The sequence below is a fragment of the Crocodylus siamensis genome, chromosome 4 (genome assembly GCF_052110815.1).
Source record: "Crocodylus siamensis isolate JL-2025a chromosome 4, ASM5211081v1, whole genome shotgun sequence".
NCBI classification, from domain to species: Eukaryota; Metazoa; Chordata; order Crocodylia; family Crocodylidae; genus Crocodylus; species Crocodylus siamensis.
The window spans coordinates 241,607,633-241,629,146 of record NC_143398.1 but is presented as its reverse complement, the minus strand read 5'-3'; the positions used below and the strand labels follow the sequence as shown (position 1 = coordinate 241,629,146).

Genomic DNA, 21,514 nt, shown 5'->3' with positions numbered 1-21,514 from the left:
TCAACTTGTAGTTTTGGAATCACTTCTGACAAATGGAAAAGGTAAAGCAGAGCAGAACTTTGTGGCACTTTTAAAGAGAAGTGTGTGAGGGAGAGAGAAAATGTGTGTGTGATCATGTGTGTTGGTGTGCATGCATGCACATAACCGCTCCCACAAACTTGAACTTTTGCATTGGCATATCCTAAGGGATTCCGTATTGCTTCCCAGACAATGTTTAGGAAAGATCAGACATCACGATACAGTTTGCTCTCATTCTGGCTGTGAATTATATTTCCTTGCTGCTCGCAATGTCTGGTAAAAGTGTTTCTGTGCCAAGGGCAGGCAAAATAGGTCTGGCAGGCCAGATCTGGCACACCAGTGATTGCATCCGGCCCACGGTCAGGCCTTCACTAATTGATTGCATCCAACCTGTGGCTACCCTTGTGGTACTCTACATAGGGTTGAGCCCTGCCTACTCCTGCTTGGGGCAGCTTGCCCCCTGTTCCTGCCTGCGCCCACTGGCCCCAGCCAGCATGTACAGCTTCCCAGCAGGGCTGCTCTTCTTGTGGCTGCAGCTGCCTGGATGCTGCTTGGCTTCCCCAACCTCCAGCAGCTCCTCCTTTTCCTGCCCTTGCTGACTGCTCAAGGTGGCCACTGCTGAGTGGCTTCTGCTCCAGCATGTGGAGCTCCAGCTCCCAGCTGCTTTCCACACACTCGGCAAGGTGATGAGCAGCCACCTGTGGGTAGAAGCGAGCTGCAGCCCTGGACTCTGGGGCAGGAGCCACTTGGCTGCAGCTCTCTCCCCAAGTCTGGAGCAGTACAGCAGGGCCTGGATGAGAACCCACAGGAGGCAGAGGGTACCAAGCAGTACCCAGGTGGCTGCACCAGCACCTGTAATGGATTAAACAATGTGACTAACTTCTGTTGTGGGTTGGCTCTTCTCCCACACGGAAGAAGAATCAGTAATGTCTGTTGCTCTGGTAGGGCTCTTGGACTTGTTTAAATATATGTGTTGTTACTAGAGGTGTACTGATATATTGTTTGCATATTGGATTGGCACTGATTAAGGGGAAATTTACATTATTGGCTTTTTTTGGCTGGTGTAGCCAATTAATGCATACCTATTAAATATCATTAATTACGTCTTCTGGGCAGGGCCCCCGTACATCATGTGCATGCACATGGCCAGAAATGCAGCCAGGCAGCGGAGAGAGCAGCTCCCCGCAGGTAAGTCTGTGGAGGGGAAGGAGTGTGGCAGGGGACAGATCAAGCCCCCACAGGGAGGGAGTGGGGCTAGGGGTGCTGTCCAGCAAGGGTGGTGAATGGGACCCAGGGCAGGGAGCAGGAAGAAGCTACAGGCAACTTATCATGGGGGGACGGGGTCTTTCTGCCTCTGTATGCACCTGCTGGGGGGGCATATCCCCCCCCCCAGTTTGTGCGCTGGGTAGATGCAGGCTGTTTGCTGTGAGCTTAAGGCTTTCCATTCTGCTGGCTTACTCCTGAGAGCCCTACAGTGGCCACACATCCCCTGCCCCACCAGCAGCAGTGGGGGTGGTGAGTTGTGCCTCCCGCTGCCGGTCAGGCCTGGGGCATGTGGCTGGTGCAGGGCTCCCAGGGCAAAGGCAACAGACCAAAGAGCCCCAAGCCCACAGCCCGTATCTGCCCTCACTCCACTCAGCTGTGCTCTGCTTAAAAGTGTCCCTGTGCTTAAAAATGGTGACAGCAGTACTTAAACTAAAGCTTGTTCAATAAGCTTTAATTCAAGTGCGCCTGCCACGATTTTTAAGCCCCTGGATGCTGATCTCCTGCCTGCAGCTCCGTCCTGCCCCAGCCCTAGGTACCATTCACCACTGTGGCTGGGCAGCCCCTGTCACTGCCCCTGCCTCCCTCTCTCAGCTTGGGGGCCTTGATCTGCCCCCTTCCCCATACCCCTTTTCCTCCATAGACTTACCTGCAGGGAGCTGCTTTCTACACTGCTCACTGCATTCCTGTAAATCGGTTTTTGGATCAGTATCGGCCAATATGGCTGGTTAATAATTGGCTATCTATTAAAATCTTTATCAGTGTACCCCTAGTAGTTACATATTTTGACTTGGCCTTCTGTTGTCAACATGCACCTCACACATGCTGAAGAAGGTGAGGAGGTTTGTGAAGGCCCTTAGTTCCACAGGCTTGGATCAGCCCTGAGAGAGTGCTGTCTGCTGTGGACATAAGCTCTGCTCTTCTACAAGCTTCATCCCTGAACCTTTAGATCAAAGGCGGGCAGTTATTTGGGTTGGCAGGCCACTTTATGAGTTTTGTGACCTCTCAGGGACCACACCGCTCCCTCTCCTCCTCCCCATCCCTCCCTCCCAGGGCTGTGACCAGTATGCAAGCCTGAGTTCTGCAGCATTAACAAGCCAACTCCCCCTCACTCCCTCCAGCACCCAGAGTCCACCTGCAGTTTTAGTGCCTCCCCAAGTCCAGACCCAGCAGCTGCTGGTCACAAACATGGCCAACAGCTTCCAGGGGGTAGGGGGCATGCTACAGCTGTGGGTGGGCTCATGCTTTCATGTCTGGGGTGGTGGCAGCCCCAGACCAAAGAGAGCTAGCTCCGAGAATGCTGGAAGCAGCAACTTCCACCCAGCATCACAGGGCTGCTGGAGCCGCTGCCTGCCCACGGGTTGGAGCCACTCACTTTGCAGGCACCTGTCCGTGGGCTGGATCCAATCAGTTGATGAGCTGAATCTGGCTGCGGACTTTATTTTACCCAACCCTGCTTCAGATCGTCATCTGGTCAACTAGGGTCAACCATGATGTGCCTGATGGTTACTGACTGAGGCCTACTTTGGTCCAGCTGGTATAGTGCTGTAAGTTGTCATCACCAGTCAATGATGTGGCTAAAAACCTTGGGAGCCACTACAGCTTTTACTTTCTGAAAAACCTAGGGGACAAGTAAACTACCTTTTTGTCTGATGGTAAACTAAGACCAGGGGAAAAAAAATTACCTTTTAGCTTCCATGGAAGAAACAAAGTTCATCTTTTTTTTTTCTTTCTGAAGTGTACTTGGAATCTTTATGGAGGTGACAATTATTTTTTTCCTTATGCAACTTTGCATAAGGTAATTGGAGGTATGGGGAGCTGGTAGGAGGATTTGAGTACTCATAACCTGGTAGTGCAGTCTTGGTAGCTAATCCTGAAGTGGTGGAAAGATAAGGAATGACTGGCAGGAGCTATAAGTGTGTGTGTGAGGAAAAAACAGGATGATGCTAGAGAACTTGGAGAACACTTAGGCTGAAGGAAGGGGAGGATAGTTCTGCAGAAGTAGAAGACTTTAGGAAGCAAGTTATAATTCTTGGATACTATCTCCAGGATATTTGTTAGAGAGAGTGTAGTCAAATGTACATACGGTGTTTGGTGGAAGAGGTACATTTTAGTACAGGTTCAGTCCAGAAATGTGGAAACAGCCAGTGCCTTTTCACTCTGGTAGAGTATACTGGAGTCGTCTCTTCCTGCATAAAATTAGTGCAAAATGGTGTTGGCCTGCTGTGGTAGCATATTACACTGACTGCAGTAGTGCAAGTGACTACGGGTGGCCGTGGACTCTGTTATTCCCCTTCTCCCGAATTACCTGTAATTAGTGTGTATGAATATTCATGTTTCTCAGGAACGTAATAATCTGTCTAGAGCAGGGACACCTTGCATGTTCTCAGATTTTCAGGGTAATTATTTATTTACTACCATTTTGATGACAAATCGCTGCTTATGGTTTTTCTTTTCCTTGGTGTCAAGTGGTGTGACAGAAATATGACTCAGCTTATAAAACACTGCACAGAGCGTGCTGAAGAAAGAAGAATTTTATTAGGTTGTTATTCACAATATGTCTCGCTGCCTTGTTGAAGGCAGTGAATATCATCAGAGAGGTTGAATATACAGCATAGACATCTCTGTTAGCAGTAGAATCAAAATCTGATCCCCCTTTCCAGGAGGAAGGCAGAGAAACTTGAAGCCTGCAGGATATGATTTCGCCTTTTATTTTTCAGATAAGTATTACATTAGGTCACCTGATCATAGTCTGTGGGGATGGACATGTCTTCTAAACCCTGTGACAGTACATATGAACGGGCTTCAGCAGAATAGCTGAGCTTTGGCAATTGCTGTCGCAGAGGGTGTGCCAGTGAAGGCTGCCCTTGCAGTTCAGCTGAGCACCGTAACAGGAGTCGAACCACCAGCCCCCTCCATGCACATCTGCACAGTTTGTGTGACTTGATCGGTCATTATCACGATCCTTAGCTGAAAACCTCATGTTATCGTGCATGTTTTTAGTCATGGGAGAGCTGAGAGAGTCTCCTGCATTACCCTCGTACATCCCTAACTTAAGCTTGTAAAAATCACCCTCATCTGCCAGAAAAAAGCTGTCATATTCTGCATACCGTCGCACGCCATTAGCATTAGTTAAATCTATCCTCACTTTGTACAATTTCTGCTTGGTGATGAGGTGGATGTACTCATTGCCAAGCCAGTGATCCTCTTCCAGGTTACCAAAGCCATACTTGTAGGTTGTCCAGGCCTCTGTCCATGTGATCTCCGTGTTATGGCTGTTTTTCTGGATCACTGTCCACCCATTGCAGCCATCCATGTAGCACTGCACCACGAGCTTGCGGCTTCCTTCAGGCTGTATGATGTAAAGGCCATTCGTGGTGTGGCCTGTCTGGAAAAGTTCTTCGCAGTCCCTCTTGAAAGTGAAGTGGTAAACTAGGGAACAAAAGGAGATGAAGGCCGGTGACTTCTAAAACTCAAAAGCTAATTGCTTTCCATCTGTGCTCAGGAGCTTCTATCTAATAGGAGGTCAAGGCTAGAATGCAAAAGCTGAGTCCAACAAAGACCTGGGATTGGAATAAACTCCAGAGCATTATATCAGGTTGATCCCCACCGTGACTCCAGTGGAGTCCTCCAAGTCCAACCTAGGGTGGTAGCAGAAAGCAGAAGCTGGAGGGAGGGATGGGTGGCCCAGACACGCCTGGGGGGAGCGGGTGAAAGCAGGGAACAGCTCAGGGGATTAGCACCTAGACTTGTGCGGAGTGCAGGGAGCTGAGGCTGCAAGAGCCGGCACTGGGCCGCTGGCTGAACTTCCCTGATAAGCCTCGCCAAGTGCGAGGTGGGCTGGTTTGGTATGAAGCAGTTGCTGCATGCTGGATACAGGGCCCAGAGGCAATGAAGCCGTCTTGAGGTGAACTGCAAGGAAGTATATGTGCCATTTTAAAAAAATAAATACAGTTGCTTGCCCATTAGAATTGCCTTTTCTTCAAAGTGCCTGCAAGCAGCCCCGTTATGTAATGCCTCTATAGTATACAGAGGGTGGTGGTAATGGATTTACTGTCTCCTCTGCTTTGCAAGCAGAGCTGAACTATTCAAAGACCTGCTATTGTTGCAGCCCTCAGCTGCTGTCCAGGTAACTACCTTTGACTCAGACAAGTCAGTCAGTGCAATTTTGCTCTTTTAAATGCATATTTAAAATGCAATGACCTTGCTTTCCTAGGAGAGGTTTCTTGCCAATCAACCTTCACATTTCTGCATCTCTGAATTCTTACACTGCATCCATCCCCATACCCTTGAGACCTGGCTGCAAAAAAGAAGCAGAGTCCAAACAAACTACGGCAATTTCCACGCATTCTGGGATGGCTTGGCTCTTGCTTTCCTCTCCCAGGGAAAGCTGAAGCCTTCTCTGTCAGCTAGCAATTTCCTGCAGAAACAGCTGACTTGAATATTGCCAGCCCCAGTTTTGGTGAATGGACTGAGTATGCTACAAGGAACGGTATGGAGCCAGCACTGCAGTCAATCCAGTATAGGGAATTCCCCTTGAAGTCAATAGACCTTGCAGAGATTGATTGCAGAATAAAGCCCAGCTCATAACTGAGATAAGCACATGTCCCTGTGCAGACTCTAAGGGTGTGAACACGGGTAAGTTTGGAACCATTTCAAAAGAGGCACATTTTGGAAGGCAGCAGCTGGTATGTACTTTCTACTTGTTGCGTGTGAATAAACAGAGAATGATTCAAATGTGTCAACACTGCTCCAACTTTAAACCTAGATGAAACAGAGGATAAAAACCAGTAAGTCTTCAGGCCAGCTCATCTTTCTTTTAGACCACTGATTCTAAACCAGGGTGTTGCAGCACCCTGGGATGCCTTGAGATCCTTTCAAGGGTGCCACATCATGTTAGCATTGTTAGGTGTGCAAACATGATGCACCCAGAGATTTCAAAGGGGAAATCCACAACATTACAAACACTATAGTGTTCTTTCTGAGTTTTCTGCAACAGAAAAAATGTTCTATTCTTTTTCTGTAGTCAAGAAAACAAGGGAAGACTAAGGTGGGATTTTCCAAGGGTTGCCTCAAGTCTAACAAAGGTGAGAACCGCTGTTTTCAGCTGACTAGAAGTGGAGTGGACTCCTGTTAGTTTCTGAGTCTTGTTGAATGTGTCAGCCATTGCCCTCTAGTGAAATGAAATGGGAACACCCTGCCCAGATAGAAAATAGCCCTTCTGTGACAGCAGCTGAGCTAACGGAGCTCACTCCTTCTCAGGAAATAAATCAGCTTGGGAGATGGTAGTCCCCCATGGCGTGTGGGACTGAGGTGGAGGGCAGCAGCTGAACGGGGGATGTCCTGATCCAGAATCCGATTTACAAGAGACACTGCTTCAATAATGAGGCAGCTGTGTCCTGAGCTGTGGGGCCCATTAGGTTGCTGGCGGAGCTCAGGTTGGGAAGAGGCAATATCAGGAGCTGAGACTTTTTGCCCACTGCCTATAGCAATAGCAGCTGTGCAATGCCCGTCACGACAGCCAGCATGTGTGACTGGCATGGAAGGAGCAAATTAACAGACATGAATCAAATTATAACTTCCTGCATGGATTGCAGCTGGCAACAGCCGGCTTTCATTTAAGGAGCTGTTGCAAAGAAGTCACTTCACATGGAGAGCTGCCATATGCAGAAAGAAGTTCTCTGCTCCCTTAATGGACTGATAATGCCTCCATTAACAAGTATAGCTGGAAGATGTGATGTACAATTAACTAGAAGTTTGTTAACCTTGGAAGAAAAAACATTTGGGGTCCCATGAGAGATGGAGGGCTGTAGAGAAGAGACCAGAGGCTGAATTTGATGGTGGCAAATTCAGATGATGAAGGGCACACGAAAAAAAGGAATAAAATACTCATAAAGGCAGGTGGCTGGAGCTCATCTCACATGCCAAAAGCAGACATGAAAATGCTTGGTGAATAATCTGGAGGGCACTTTTATCCTTTCACTCTGTGGCCCAAATTTATAAAAAAAACAGGTAATAATTAAAGCTGTTAGGAAAATTCATGCCCTTCCCCCGCCCCCCAATCAAGTGTTGCATTTTGGGCAACAAAAAAGGAAATCTAGAACGTTACAGTTGAAAGCCAAAATATCCCGACTCAGAAGCCCATTGACGGCCATGTTCTTATTAGGCTACATCTCCCATAATGCACTGTGGTCACACTGTGGTCTCCCCCTCCTGGTGAGGGGGACCAGCACATTTTAAGAAAGGATCATGGCCAATTAGTGAATGAGAGCACAAGTGCCCCCCGAGGCACTGCTCTGGCATTTCAAGATAAACACCTGGATTTGCACATGTTAAATTGGTATTTTCTGCAGAAAGCAGGTGCTTTTTTTTGTGACCCTATGATCTCCTCCTATCTTTAAATGACCTTCTTATAGCAGGGTACTTCCAATATAAGTGAATGATAGGGGGAACGGTGTTCCTTTTGCCGTACACCCAGACTCCTGTTGCTGCATACACCATAGAAAACACATATACTAACTAAGATGATTAATCTGTGCAGTGATGTGTAAAGGACTGCAGGTTGCAGAGGTCACTGTGTCAATGGTAGTTTGCCGGTTGGCCTCTTTAGATTTTGCATCTGCCCTGTGGAAGTGCTGAGTATTGCTCTTCTCACAATGAAGATTGTACTTTATTTTAAGCCTGGGGTACAGAAGTGCTCAATGCGCTGCAGTGAAACCATGCATTTTTTAAGCTCCCTTTCGAAGTTCATGAAGTTCCAACTGCACAGCACATGAAATATTAAAAGATATGTGCAAAGGGCAGTTAATATCTAGAACATTTTACACTGGTAATTTGGGTTAGTCAAGGAAGCGCAGACCTGCTGGCTCCTGCCAGATTTCATTTCTATCACCAGAATTTTCCAGCCAGATTGCTGTTTCTTTCCCTTACTAGGTGTCTTTGCCTTTCTCCTTGCCAGGTCACTGTGTGGCTGCACTGTTTGCTGGCTCCCCTGCCAACCATTGCATGTCATTCAGGGACCGCTCTGCAACTTCATTCCCCAAGTGACATCCTTTCAACCTGAAATGCTGATGATCCCTTCACCTTTCTTTTGAAAATGAAGGGCTTATTGTCCGAAAAGGGAGAATTGCTCAATTTTTTTTGTTAAGATATTTTTGGGCTGAGAAATGACCTGTTGACAATTTAGAAAATAATTTATTGATTTTTCCCCCCAGTTTTTTCAAGGAAAAGCAATAAAAATGGTAGAAAATAAACAATTTTAAAAACACTTAAACATGTTTAACTGAAAATTATTTGGCTATGTGGTTTTGTTAAGAGGATGAAAATTTCATAGACATAGACATTAGGGCTGGAAGGGACCTCGGGAGAGCATCGAAAATATTTCATAGATTCATAGATGTTAGGGTCAGAAGGGACCTCAATAGATCATCGAATCCGACCCCCTGCATAGGCAGGAAAGAGTGCTGGGTTCAGAGGACCCCAGCCAGATGCCCATCCAACCTCCTCTTGAAGACCTCCAGTGTTTTGTCTGTGCCATTTCAGAATGGCACAGACAAAGCACTTGGCATTTTGTGATTACTTCTTTTGAAGATATTGTTCTGCTTCTGTTCTTGTCTCTAGCGGTGGCTGTCTCTGCCTGCAGGAGTCATTTCTTCTCCTGGCTTTCCAATGCTGCTACCTCTATCAAGTCTTAAGGAGAGCAGCTGAAGTTAGGTAGCAATCACTAAGAGTGTGTGTAGATGAAATGGGAGCCCTAAAATGGTTTGCATGCTTTGGCAGTGTGGAAAGTGTTTAAAAACTCACTGCTTTTATTTATTGTGAGGCTGCGGCTGAAGTACTGCATCTGATTCTGGGCTCCGCAGTTCAAGAAGAATGTGGAGAAGCTTGAGAGAGTGCAGAGGAGAGCCACGTGCATGATCGGAGGGCAAGACAACAGGTCTTATGAGGAGAGGCTGAGAGCCATGGGACTCTTCAGCCTGGAAAAACGCAGGCTCAGGGGGGACCTGGTGGCTGCCTATAAGTACATCAGGATCTGGGGGAACATCTGTTCACCAGAGCGCCCCAAGGGATGACAAGGTCAAGCTGTCACAAACTCCTCCAAGACTGTTTCAGGCTGGACATAAGGAAAAACTTCTTTCCTGTCTGAGCCCCCAAGGCCTGGAATAGACTGCCCCCAGAGGTGGTGCAAGCACCTACTCTGGACTCTTTTAAGAAACATTTGGACATTTACCTTGCTGGGTTCCTCTGACCCCAGCTGACTTCCTGCCCCTGGGGCAGGGGGCTGGACTCAATGATCTTCCAAGGTCCCTTCCAGCCCTATTGTCTATGAAATGTATGAAACCCCGGGCTTGGGCAGGGAATCAGGCTCACCACTTTTCTTGGGTGGAGCCTGCCTTCCCGGGCTGCTGCCAGGCTGCCTGCACTGGCTTCCTGCAGAGCTGCATGGAGCCTGGTGCTTCACTCCATGGCTGCAGGGCAGCAAACTAAAACTCCTCGGACGAGTTTTAGTTTGCTGCGCCCCAAGTCTTTTAAAGCACATTACGCCACCAAATTGCCTACAGCGGCTGGAATTCATGCACAATATGCTACCAAGGCATGCAAACACTAACACCATTAAAGCAGTTAAAAAGCATGTAGCCCGCTTTAAAGTGTCGTGCATACATGACCCTCATTTCGTCTAAGTTGTCATCTAGAAGCTGACTTCCAAGCTGCATCTCCTAGCAGTTTCCACTATTTGTGTTTACTGCAATTGCCTAAAACTAACTGAAGCAAAAGCCTGTATTTTCTACTGAATTTGATTTTGCTTTTCACACTGATTTAGGATAGCTTGCAAAGCACTCAACAGGCTTTTTGTTAGGGTAAATTTTATGATCTTTGGCAAAGTATTCATTCAAATGATTGTTACAATAGTGAAGGATTAAATATCCAGAAGAAAGGCTACCCAGAACCAAGTGGAATAATCCCTCATTCTTTGACTGTTCCAGTGAATAATGTGAAAGTTTATGCACTTGCTCAGCTCTACCTGATACCAAAATAGCAATTTTGGTAACAAATTATGTCTGGCTTTTGGGATGTCTTTCAGGCACTTACTATTCCAGTCTTGGCACCCTGCACAGACTCAGTTAACCCTGCCAGGCTGTACAGTGTCCTTGTCTGAAGAAGAACATTGTGTTGCAGACTAGGTCATTCTTTTATCAAGCGTGTGAATACTTGACCAGCCCAATCCATGCTCCACTTAGCCCACCTTTGTCTCGCCCTCCCAAATCTCCTGCTACCCGGACTCCATAGACCACTCTTCCCTTCACCCTACTCCTCAGACAAAGGTTTCCCTCCTGGTTCTCCTACATGCTGATTTCTCTCCCTTATTCCTTTAGTTGCTTGGAGTCTGATATCCTTTGCGCTGTATTTATGCTGGTGGATTTATGGCATAGATTTCAGTGGGGTGACTCCTACTGATGATGACAGAAGTCTCTCCACAACCCCCTAAACAATGATTAATCAGTTCAATCCTTTGTGGACTCCCCCACATTTTCCTGTTTTTAGAAAATCCACACATTCCCCATTCCTATCCAGGGCAAAGTAGAATACTACAAAGTTGCATTCAGATCAATAGAGCTAATCCAGTTCATACCAGGCAAGGACCTCGCCCTTAATTTGTGCTGTAAGACCAGCACAAAGGTTTCCAGAAGTGAAAACTGGTAAATTACTCCACTGTAACTATAGAGAAAATTAATGGATGTGAGTGTCGGGAGAAAGCCATAATCCATTATGCTACTGTAAAGCTGAATTCATTCTTAAACAAGAAATGGATTACTGTAAATTGAAACCCTGGCTCTGTTTCTGAAAGGAGATTGAAAACATCAAACTGTGCCAATTTTGAAAAACACTTTTTTTTATTTCCGGACTCTGTTAGTGGCATGTATAAATATTTTAAAAACAGAGAGCAGGGAATTTCTGTAGAACGGTTTTCCTTGTAAGATCTTTTCTTAAATGAAATGCATTCCACCCCCTCAATGGCTGCCGTATAAAACCATGTTATATAATTCTCTGTAGATACCAATAGATGTTTTTATGGGGTATGGAAACCCCATGCAATTTGGGTATAAAACTTGAAGTGTGTTTTATAGTTCCTCATTAATAATAGTTGAGAATTATGCTCCTCTAAGGCAGCAAGCATAAATTCTTAATGTTTAGATATTCATTATATGCCTACAATGATTAGACATTTGCCACAGGAAAATAAAAGCCAGTGATCCCAAAAGCTTTTTTTTTCCTTTACATTTTGTTACACAAGTGCAGAGAGTTGTATTCATTTTTTTCCCCTGGCAAATGTAAATTTTAACAAGATCCAATAGTTGAATATTGGAGAACTTCAGAAATAAGACATACTTTTTAACTGTAAGGTCTGTTGTTAACCATTCAAGCATCTTACTGAGAGAAGTAATAAATTCATCACAGAATTGATGTTTGAATTCAATATTAATTATTTTTCAAAAAGATATGCCAATCATTAACCACCAATTATTGACATTGATCACATTCATTACATGATGGGGAAGAGCTAATTAACGTTGCAGGGTAAAATTGAGGGGTGAAATTCTATGGGTTATATGAATACAGGAGACTAAATTAGACTTATTATAGTTCATCCTGTCTTGAATCAGTGAAATAGCTGGAAAGAGAGAGGCTGTTCTTACCGTTCCTGGATAAAACATCATCCAGATTGCGAATTGCAGTCACATTTTCTACCAGTTCCAGATTGACTACATCCCGAAGACGCGCCTTCCAAACTTCTTCCACCGTTTTCTCAGCTGAACTTGATGTGCAGATCAGTAAAAGCACAGCAAAGACAGCTAGGGGCATATTCAGGAAAGACATCTTTGGGGAACCTAGAAGAGGTCACATACACATCAGTATATATGCATTAGTATTTGAAAATGGTTTTTATATTTTTAATACAACGGACTGCTTAATAGACTTACTGTTCTTTGGGACTAGATTCAGAATGAGAAAATAGACTACCAGGTTTCTTATTTGTTTTATACTAGGTGCTTAAGGTACATGATGATTCAATCAGTCATTCATTAACTTTAACATGCACATTTGTAAATGAGGAAAAAATGTCTTAACAGCTGTGTGGTTCATTGGCCTTATTTACTTACCGTACTATTACAGCATAACATACAAAGCATCAACTATTTGCATATCCTCTGTAAACCTAATAAATGTGAATAGCATGTTTCTTAAATATCAATATCATAAAGATAAGAAATCAAGTAGTGTAGTATTTGTTGAAGAATCTTGGAAAACAGACTGCATCGATTGCAGGAAATAATCTTATGTTTAAAGGAAATATTGTAAATACTTGATAGAAATTAGCATGAAAATATGACTGTTCACTTCATACTTCCTATTCCAATTCTGCAGCCGAGTCCTTGCTCTGTCGTTGTATTTCACTGGGATGAATATTGTCCATACAATAAGCCAAATTTATCCCCAGTGGAATTGTGTTAGCTTCAGTTTTCCTGTCCTCACCTGAGAGCAGATCAACACTAGAGAGATGGGATAAACTGGGGGGAGGAGAACATCAGCAAGTACTGAAGTGCTGCACCGTGGTTGTTACTTAAGCAGGGAAAATAACTCCTTACAAGTCTCTAAAAGGTATAAACACCAAGGATGGGGAGGAGGCGTTTAGTTCTGGAACCCACAGTAGGATTAGCAACTCTTGATTTAGTCCCAAGTAAATGGGACCCGATTCAAGCATTATGGAAGTGCCTATAATATATTCAACAACCCTCCTTTCCTTCCCCCCTCCCTCAAAAAGTGCAGCACAGCACTATTTAACCTTCACAAATGAAAATGGCATGAAAATGAGGACGTTCGTTCGAACGAAACTAAAAGGTGAGGTCAAAAGGGTAAAATGGCTACAGACACTTTTAAAAACGTGTTAGAGGATCAGAAGAAATGTATGTCACACATTTTAAAAAGACACTAAATAGTCCAGAAAAAATTAACATAGTTTCATGGTGGTTAGGAAGGCTGTTACAAGCAAGAAAGCATTGTTCAAAAAAATGGAAGCCATGCCCATGTGAGGAAAACAGGTATGTGGTCTCTAGCCCTGTGGTTCTCAATGTTTTTAGACTCCAGGCACCCCTTCATAATTGCTTAATTGAGTGGTACCCCATTTCACAAGCTGATTTATTTATTACAGAGGGGGAGGCAGTGGGGGCAGGGGTTGCCGCCAGCCAGAGGAAGCCTGAGCCTGCCCTTATCTGCATATCTCCTCCCGCCTCCCTTATCCCCTCGTGTGTCCTGGGGCACCCTTCAGAGGACCTCATGCAGCACCCTGCTTGAGAATCGCTGCTCTAGCCAGTTGCATATAAAGCCATAGCAAAGCAGGCTAAGCGAGAATTTGAGGAGCATCTTGCTAATGACATAAAAGCAGGTTTTGTCTTGGTTTTTGCGAAATACAGCAGAAGCAGGAAGCCCTGGCAGAGGAGCTAACTGAGCTCTTGGCATCAGTCTTCACCACGGAGGAGGTTGGGTTGATTCCTGCACCAGATCCATCCCTCTTAGTTGATTGAATATGAAGAAGTGTCTCAACTTGAGGTGACAACAGATGAAGTTTTAGACCAAACTGAGGAACAAGTCACATGCTCACATGGGTTTCAGCCAAGAGTTCCAAAGAGCTCAGCAATGAAACTGCAGAGCCATTAGCAAAAATACTCAAATGGCTCTCGCTGCCAGTATGTAAAAGGCCCCAGAGGTGTCCCAGGGAACTGCAGACGGGCAGGTCTAATTCCTGTTGCTAGCATATTGGTGCAAGATATAATACTAGATAGAGTTAGTATATGTGGACATAATCATTATGATGTCTGGGGAATGTGTGAGCATGTTGGGGGGGGTGAAAGGGAAAGTTTTTCTAATCTTTGAGGGTGTTGGGGAGTATACGTGCATGATCATAGAGCCAAACTGGCACCCTTAGTTTGAAACTGGTTTAACATGCTCATTGAAGCTGGTGGGGAACTCTTCCTCTGTTCTTGCCAGTAAAATACTGGTGACTTCTCAGCCTCCCAGCTCTGTGTGGGTGGACACTTTCAAAAATGCAAAGCTCTTTCCTTTATCCTCTCAGTAATAATTAATTCTCCTCTGACTTCAACAGCTCTGATGTACCACTTATAGCCCATCTCCAGTCCCTCTTTTCAGTGTCTGTGGCAACTGCATGTCCAGTTATTTGCATCAGCAGCTTCTAATTCTCTAGAGGTCGTGCCATTTAGTGCTCCCCTCACAGGTTGGATATTTATCATAGCTGGAAAAACATGGATGGGTTTTAAGGAAGCTTCCTTTGGCCATATTTCCTTTTCTTTGTAATCACGAAACGGGGATGCATTTTAAGTACACGAGAGTTGGACTCTTGTTTGTGAGAACCCCATTTCACAGCACCAGAGAGTGAAACAATGATGACTCTTTTTGTTTCACCACGTCACAAGCAGCTGGGGCAACAGCCATACAAGATTCCCATCGTTATCTACTGTGAAATGGCTTATGGTCTGTATAAGGTACCACCTCCTGGTGGGGAGGGAATGGTCCCATTCAGTCTAAAGACTGCAGCAAACAGGGGTCTTAGATGCGATGGTATGTGAACTACAGACACCTCCCCACACTGAGATATGCTGACCTGCCAAATTCCTTTTGCATAGCCCACAAAATGCTGACTTCCCAGGCTGCCTAAGGGATTTGGATGCCCAATCTTTGTTTGTTGTTGTATGAACTGGGAATTCAGGTATTGTTTTATCTGAATGTGAAATATCTTTGAAAACATCAACCTTAATCTCTGCTAACTGGGATGTAAACTCCCCAATCCTATGGTGACAGAGTTGCAACCAGGTTGCAAATAAATTCCAAATCTAGCTGGGCCACCCAGCCCCTCATGTGAACAGTTAAGCAAAGACTGTAACAGTCCTGAAGATCCTTTGCAAAGATCATATTCTGCCCATGAAGGGTGAAATCCAAGCTCTGCTGCAGCACACCCATTGATTTTAATAAAACTGCAATTTCAGCCATTACAGTCCATGATATTAGCTTCAAGAACTTTACGTATTTATTGTCTTTATGGTTTAGCCCTTCTGCTTTAAAGCTGTCCTCTCAACCTGGCAGTGGGAAGAGCATTGCAGCAGTCCAGTAATATGAATCATAAATCTCTTTAAATATCTGGGCTTTATAATAAATCAGATTCCTTGTTACTTGTTCTGATTTTTCTGCTAATGGCTTTGACTGTGAATCATAACAAGGACCTTAAACTGATCCTTCGTTAGCCACCCATTGCACAGGGGCAGGTTCTCTCTATGGTCTGTGTATGTGCATTAAAAACCATTGTAGCTGGGGATCTGGATGGCAGGGACTATTTCATTACTTGGGTCTTGCACAGGTGCCACAGAAGTAATCTGGGAAGAGAACTGCAAGTGGCTCTTTTGGACATTGCTAAGGAACATTTTCATGGTGTTTTGTGTACGTGCCCGGATCCAGCTCTGTATTGCCCTGCCCCATGCAAAGTACTCTTTACCCCTCAGTAGAAATAAGCTCCTTAGAGAGCTGTCCTTGGGACAGTGAGAATAAATGTACTATTTCTCTGGCAGCATATCCTCCAAAATCAAAAAGCAGCATTATGTGACCATATAGATGCCACTGTTATATATTCTAAATTTTAGCTGCATTTTAAAGCTAAGTAAAATATTAGGGGCTTAAAAGTGACTAAAGCATCCATATGGCCTCTTGGATAGTTTGAGTGTTTGAACTTATTTACGGATTTGTTTCTTTGGTGTCAGTGGCCATGTCTACCTGAGATGCTGACTGTGCAGTAGGGTCACGTGGCATGAAGTGTAAACTATGAAACTGAGCAATTACCTTTTAAATGTAGGAATGCAGTGAACTGGTGTCTGAGGTTGAACAAGATGTTCAAGAGACTTGTTTGTGCAGGACCTGAATTTTAGAGATGCTAAATGCCCACAGGTCGCTGTGATTTCAGATGGAGCTGTGAGTATCCAGACTGTCTTGAAGAACAGGCCTGCAGCACTTGATGTTAACTTACATGCCTACAGTACTGCTTTATTTATAACTTTAAAAAAAAAAGAAAATCCATGGAGTTTTACTTTCCGTGCTGCAAATAGATTAAAATTAATGTCCAGATCCAGTAAAGGATGTAGGTATCCACAGCAAGACTAAGAATGGAGATGCCTAAATACAGACCTGTGCTCCAAAATCCCCTGCTCACTTATTGCCTAGCACGGTTATTGCCTATTTATTAGGCACCATCGTTTTTAGCCTTACAGCTCCTTAGTTGCCCAGAACTGCCTTAGTCTGAAGACCTCAGCATCTAACTCTGATCAGGATGCAGGAACTAGTCAGGCCTCCATCTAAATCTCCCAAGGAGGTTGCTCCAGTAGGCATGCCCTTAACACCTGCTGTTAGGATTTGGTCATTGCAAAAATGGACACTTCCTTTGAAAATGTGACTGGAGGAAGAAATGGTGGTGAATGTGGTGGTGCCTGCTCCTTCCTTTATACCCTAGTGGTTAGAGCAGTTGTCCAAAAAGTGGAAGACTTGAGTTCAAACCATATCGCCCCTCTCCTGAGAGAGAAGCCTAACCACAAAGATAAATATCTCCTGTGAGCCTGTGCCACTGAGCAAGAAGGAATGCAAGAGTCCTGGGACCAGAAAAAAAGACAGCATGAAAAGGAATATGATACTGGGACCACATGCTTAGGGCATAAGGGAGCCGCAGGATCTGGCCCATCCTATAAGAAATGTTGATGCATTTTGTCCAATGACTGTTTCACATAAAAGGCATCAGCAGTCCTTGGAGCCATGGCTGGAACCCAAGACTTTCCCCTTGCTCATCTCAGGTGAGTTCCTGGCCCATTTGGCATGAAGTGTGATGTGATGCTACTGTGCAGTAATAACGAGCTACTGCACAGTCAGTGTCACTTGAAAGCTGTTTGGGGACGCTACTGTGCATTAACTCCCTTTCTGGCATCACGGTCTTTCTTTCCTGTCCCATGAAATGACTTCAGCAGCAGGGGGACAGCGTGACTTAATCTTGCTTTGGAGTTGTGATTGTTGGCTTCCTGAAAATATTTGCTTTTTCTGTTATTAAGGGAAAAGAAAGGTTAATAAAGAGAATGAATGCAATGTTATCTCATTAAGCTCTGGGCCAGTCTCATTTGTATAGACTGTTTCACAGAAATAGCGTGAACCCTGCCTGACTTCATTTTATAACTATAAAACACAGTTTATTTGTTAGCACTGCATAACTTCCTTTAAGCCAGTCTGTTCCCAGGAATAGGCAGTAAAAATAAAGAAATTTCATCCTTAAAATGCAGCTCCCTGAAAATAAACATATAAAATATAAATTATCCTTTCTCTGTTTGGTTTGATGTCATTTAGTTTGGGCCAACACTCCCTTCATATACTTATCATGAGTTTTAATGCTGCTATTAAAATTCCTTTTCATCTGCACCTAGGTGTACAAGCTTCATGAACGTATTTTTCCATTTGCAAAAAAAGTTCAGACCCAATCCCTGTACTGTCTAATTGCTGGATTTGGGTGCATATGGAGCTTGAGTGAGTAAGAAGAGCTTGTTTCTCAGTGGAGGTCCCAACTTGGGAAAGGAGGTGGAATAAACACAACCTGTGATGGGACCCTCTGCCAGTAGAGCCCAACCAGAGCCCTTTGGCTTTGTCTCTCTCTTGTTCCTTGTAAAGTTCTCCCCTTTGCCAGCCCAGGCCCTGTTCCAGGAGCTCAAAGAGTGGCATGCAAACCCAGTTTTGCTAGTTTCCAACTTGCCGGGAACTCTCTTAGTTCAGGACATGGCCAGTATGGGAGCTAAGGTCAGGGAGAGAGCACAGGGGATGGCATGTGGCCTAGTAAATCTAAATTTAACTTTAACTTGCATTTTGTTCTTTAAACAAAAAAGCTCATTGGTCTAGTATCTGAGAGAGAGAGTCTGATTTCATTAGCTGTCAATGGCAACTTAGACTTGAAACAAAAATTCTCCTTACACCAGAAAGCAACTGCAGGTTTGAACTTGCTCAACAGCTGGATGTTGCAGTGTTTTTATTCAGGTGATGGTCCTTAAACTGTATAACAGTCGCTGGGCGTGTGGGTTCACTGAAGAACCTGGGATATTTCTCAGAACAGGGGTGTTTGTACATTTGGGGTGACCCTAATTCAGGCTATTCCACTTTTGTCTACCTAGCTATAGTTCCCCAGGGACTTCTCAGCTGGAGATGGCATTCTTCATTTCCTGCACTCAGAGGCTGAGATCATGTCCAGTCTGAATTAACCACCCTGTGTTGAAGTTAAAGCAGCTGCATTTCAGTGGTAGGTGAAACAATTCCTACTTTACCATGTGTAGAGTCTGTAGGGAGACGGGTACTATACATGCAAGTGACTTTCATTCATGAAAATAATGGCAGGTGAGCATACTGCAGAAGTGCAGGGCATGACACTGAGGGGCTCTGGTGTGGGTAGTATTCTCACTGAAGGTAGCTGGTAAGAAAAGGCTGGCAGTTCAAGTCTGGGTGTGGGCAGGTGATCTTAGGTCTCAATTCATGGCTGTGCCTGGGTTAAAATATTTTTTGGTTTCAGCTTGGCTGTAAGGAAGATTTTCTTTACGGTAAGGGTGACCAGAATCTGGACTAGACTTCCCAAGGAGGTGATGCAGTGTCCAGCCTTGGGAGTCTTCAAGAGGAGGCTGCACAAGCACCTTGCTGGGATCATTTGATCTCATCAGTATTCCTACCCAGAGCAGGGGGGTTCGACTTCCTCTTTTGAGGTCCCTTCCAGCCTTTAATTGCTATGATTTCTATGGGATGTACCGTCTTCCGCCGTAGCTCCATTTGAACCCCTGACTTTTGGGTCTGCTTTGTGCAATGGAGATGTCCTTTGCTCGAAAATGCTTCAGGACATATTCAGAATCAAATATTACCTTCACCTGTTCTGAACTCCATGTTGTTTTTCTCCAAAGCCCAAGGGCCTGAATCTCTCATTTTATCACCGTTTATTGACTTTAAGCCCATGAATAGATCATTTTCACTTTCTGGAAGGATGGGAAGGACTTTGGTGTCCTATGTGCTGTATTGAAAGATCAACATCATACTAGGTATCACTCCGAGCCTTGGAATGTGCTTTAAAATCTGTTTGTTTTTGAGCGTTATCTTTACAACAGGGCTCAGTGTCCTAACACAGGAGTCATCTTCCTGGATTAGCCGAGGGGCACAGTATCCTGGTTCTGATCATAGTCAATTCCAGCTCTTGCAGAAGAAAATACAAGAGTTCCCATAATGGAAAATGACATCATTAAACAGTCCATAAGATGTATGTCTTCCTGAGGCCAGGCAGGCAGCTATTGGTTTATGCCCTGAAGCATGAAGATTTTAATCGTCTCATAATTATTTGTAATGTAATAGTGGATATCCATTATATTCATACATCCAAATATTCAAGCACAGTGGATGGAAATATTCCAGCTGTAGGTAGTACAGTTCCAGTGATCTTCCCAATGGTATTTGACATGGGGAATACCACTAGCCCACATAATATATCTAGAATTAAAACAAATCCTTTAAGTGCTTCTTTTGTATATTTCTAATACTTTTTGAATCTCACTGAGTTATTGTAGAAAATATCTGACAGCAATGAGTTCTAATGGAAAGGGATGCATGGTATAAAAATAAAGCTATTTCTTTTTAAGCAGAATTGGTGTAATTGTTGTCCAGGTTGATACATGCTTTGGTTAAACCATTAAGGCATCAGAAGAACCTACAAACCCTGTTAAAAATTGGACTCAGATGGCTAATTTGTGAAGGATGATCCTGAAGTCCTGACTTTTACAGAACAGCCAGCAAAAGGCTCTATCTTAGCCATGGGAACCTGTGGCTTTGTGATGATAATAAGCAATCTGTGTCTAACGTGCCAAACGTCCCATTCTGTCCTTCATGACTGAAATCAGCCATAGGAAGTTTTGTTGCTGACTGGGGCAGCAGAACCAAGCCCTGGGAAAGGCCATGGTGACAGACCAGTGTGCTGTAAACTTCTTTTCCTGAGCTGATTTACAGGCTCACAGAAAAGAAGCTGGCACCCACACAATATGTTGTCTTCCTGGGATGGTTCTCATGGCAGTCACATCTATACTTCTCTACTGGCTTAATGAGGTCATGTGGGGAACTCAGAGCAGAATATTATGGTTCCATATGGCTAAATTTGAAGAAACATAAACCACCTTTTCTAGAAAACCATGGCTTTGTTACCAGTGCAACAAGTGGAAATGAGATTAAATTAAAACTCCTGTGGTGAGGTTAAGTCTTTACTTAAATGCATTGGATCCACCATATGCTAGCCTGTCCAAAACATCTGCTCTGTTAAAAAACACATTATCCGTGGGTTAGGAGACTTGGGTCCCTTTTCCTTTTTTGCTGTGCCACAGATGTCCTATTCTGACGCTGGGCAAGGAGATGTAGTTAGCTGTGTTTGTCTGAAGTCAGGCAGGGTATGTTTGTATTTTATAGACTTACCAAAGTAGATATACAGCACAAGCTTTCATGAGTCCAAGCTCACTACATATATTATTTTACCATAGTGCCTAGGATCCCTGGGACAGAACCCCTATATATGTGGGGCCGCTGCAAGAAACGCTAGGAAATCTGGTCATCGCACCAGACAACAAAGCTAATCTATTTAACAATTTCTTTGCCTCCATTTTCCTGAGCAGGGACTGGGTCACCCCCCGCCCACCGGGCCCCGCTCAGGCCCCAGGGGAGGTGAACCCAGGCCTAGGGTCAGGGAGGATCTAATCAGGGAACTTCTGGAGGGACTGGATGTATTTAAATCAGCTGGTCTGGATGATCTTCACCCCCGAGTGCTGAGGGAATTAGCTGAGGTCATCGTGGGACCCCTGGCACGGCTGTACGAGCACTCATGGTGCTCTGGTGTGGTGCCAGAGGGCTGGAAGAGGGCCAATGTGGTTCCCATCTTCAAAAAGGGGAGGAAGGGGGACCCGGGGAACTATAGGCCAGTTAGTCTTACCTCGATCCTGGGCAAGCTGTTTGAGAGAGTTATCCTGGCGCATGTCCATGAGGGGCCAGCCGGGGAGATTATGCTCAGGGGCAACCAACACGGGTTCATTAGCAGCAGGTCCTGTCAGACCAGCCTGGTGGCCTCTACGACCAGGTCACC

General features: G+C 44.7%; 1 protein-coding gene across 1 annotated transcript; it reads right to left on the bottom strand.

Moving 5' to 3' along the window:
• Positions 1-4,054: 4,054 nt before the first annotated feature.
• LOC149867737 (fibrinogen-like protein 1-like protein) lies at positions 4,055-12,159 on the bottom strand. The gene is made up of 2 exons (XM_090041270.1): positions 11,979-12,159; positions 4,055-4,713 (listed from the first exon to the last, which is right to left on the bottom strand). The coding sequence occupies exons 1-2, from the start codon at positions 12,157-12,159 to the stop codon at positions 4,055-4,057; spliced, it is 840 nt and encodes a 279-aa protein (XP_089897396.1).
• Positions 12,160-21,514: the final 9,355 nt, after the last annotated feature.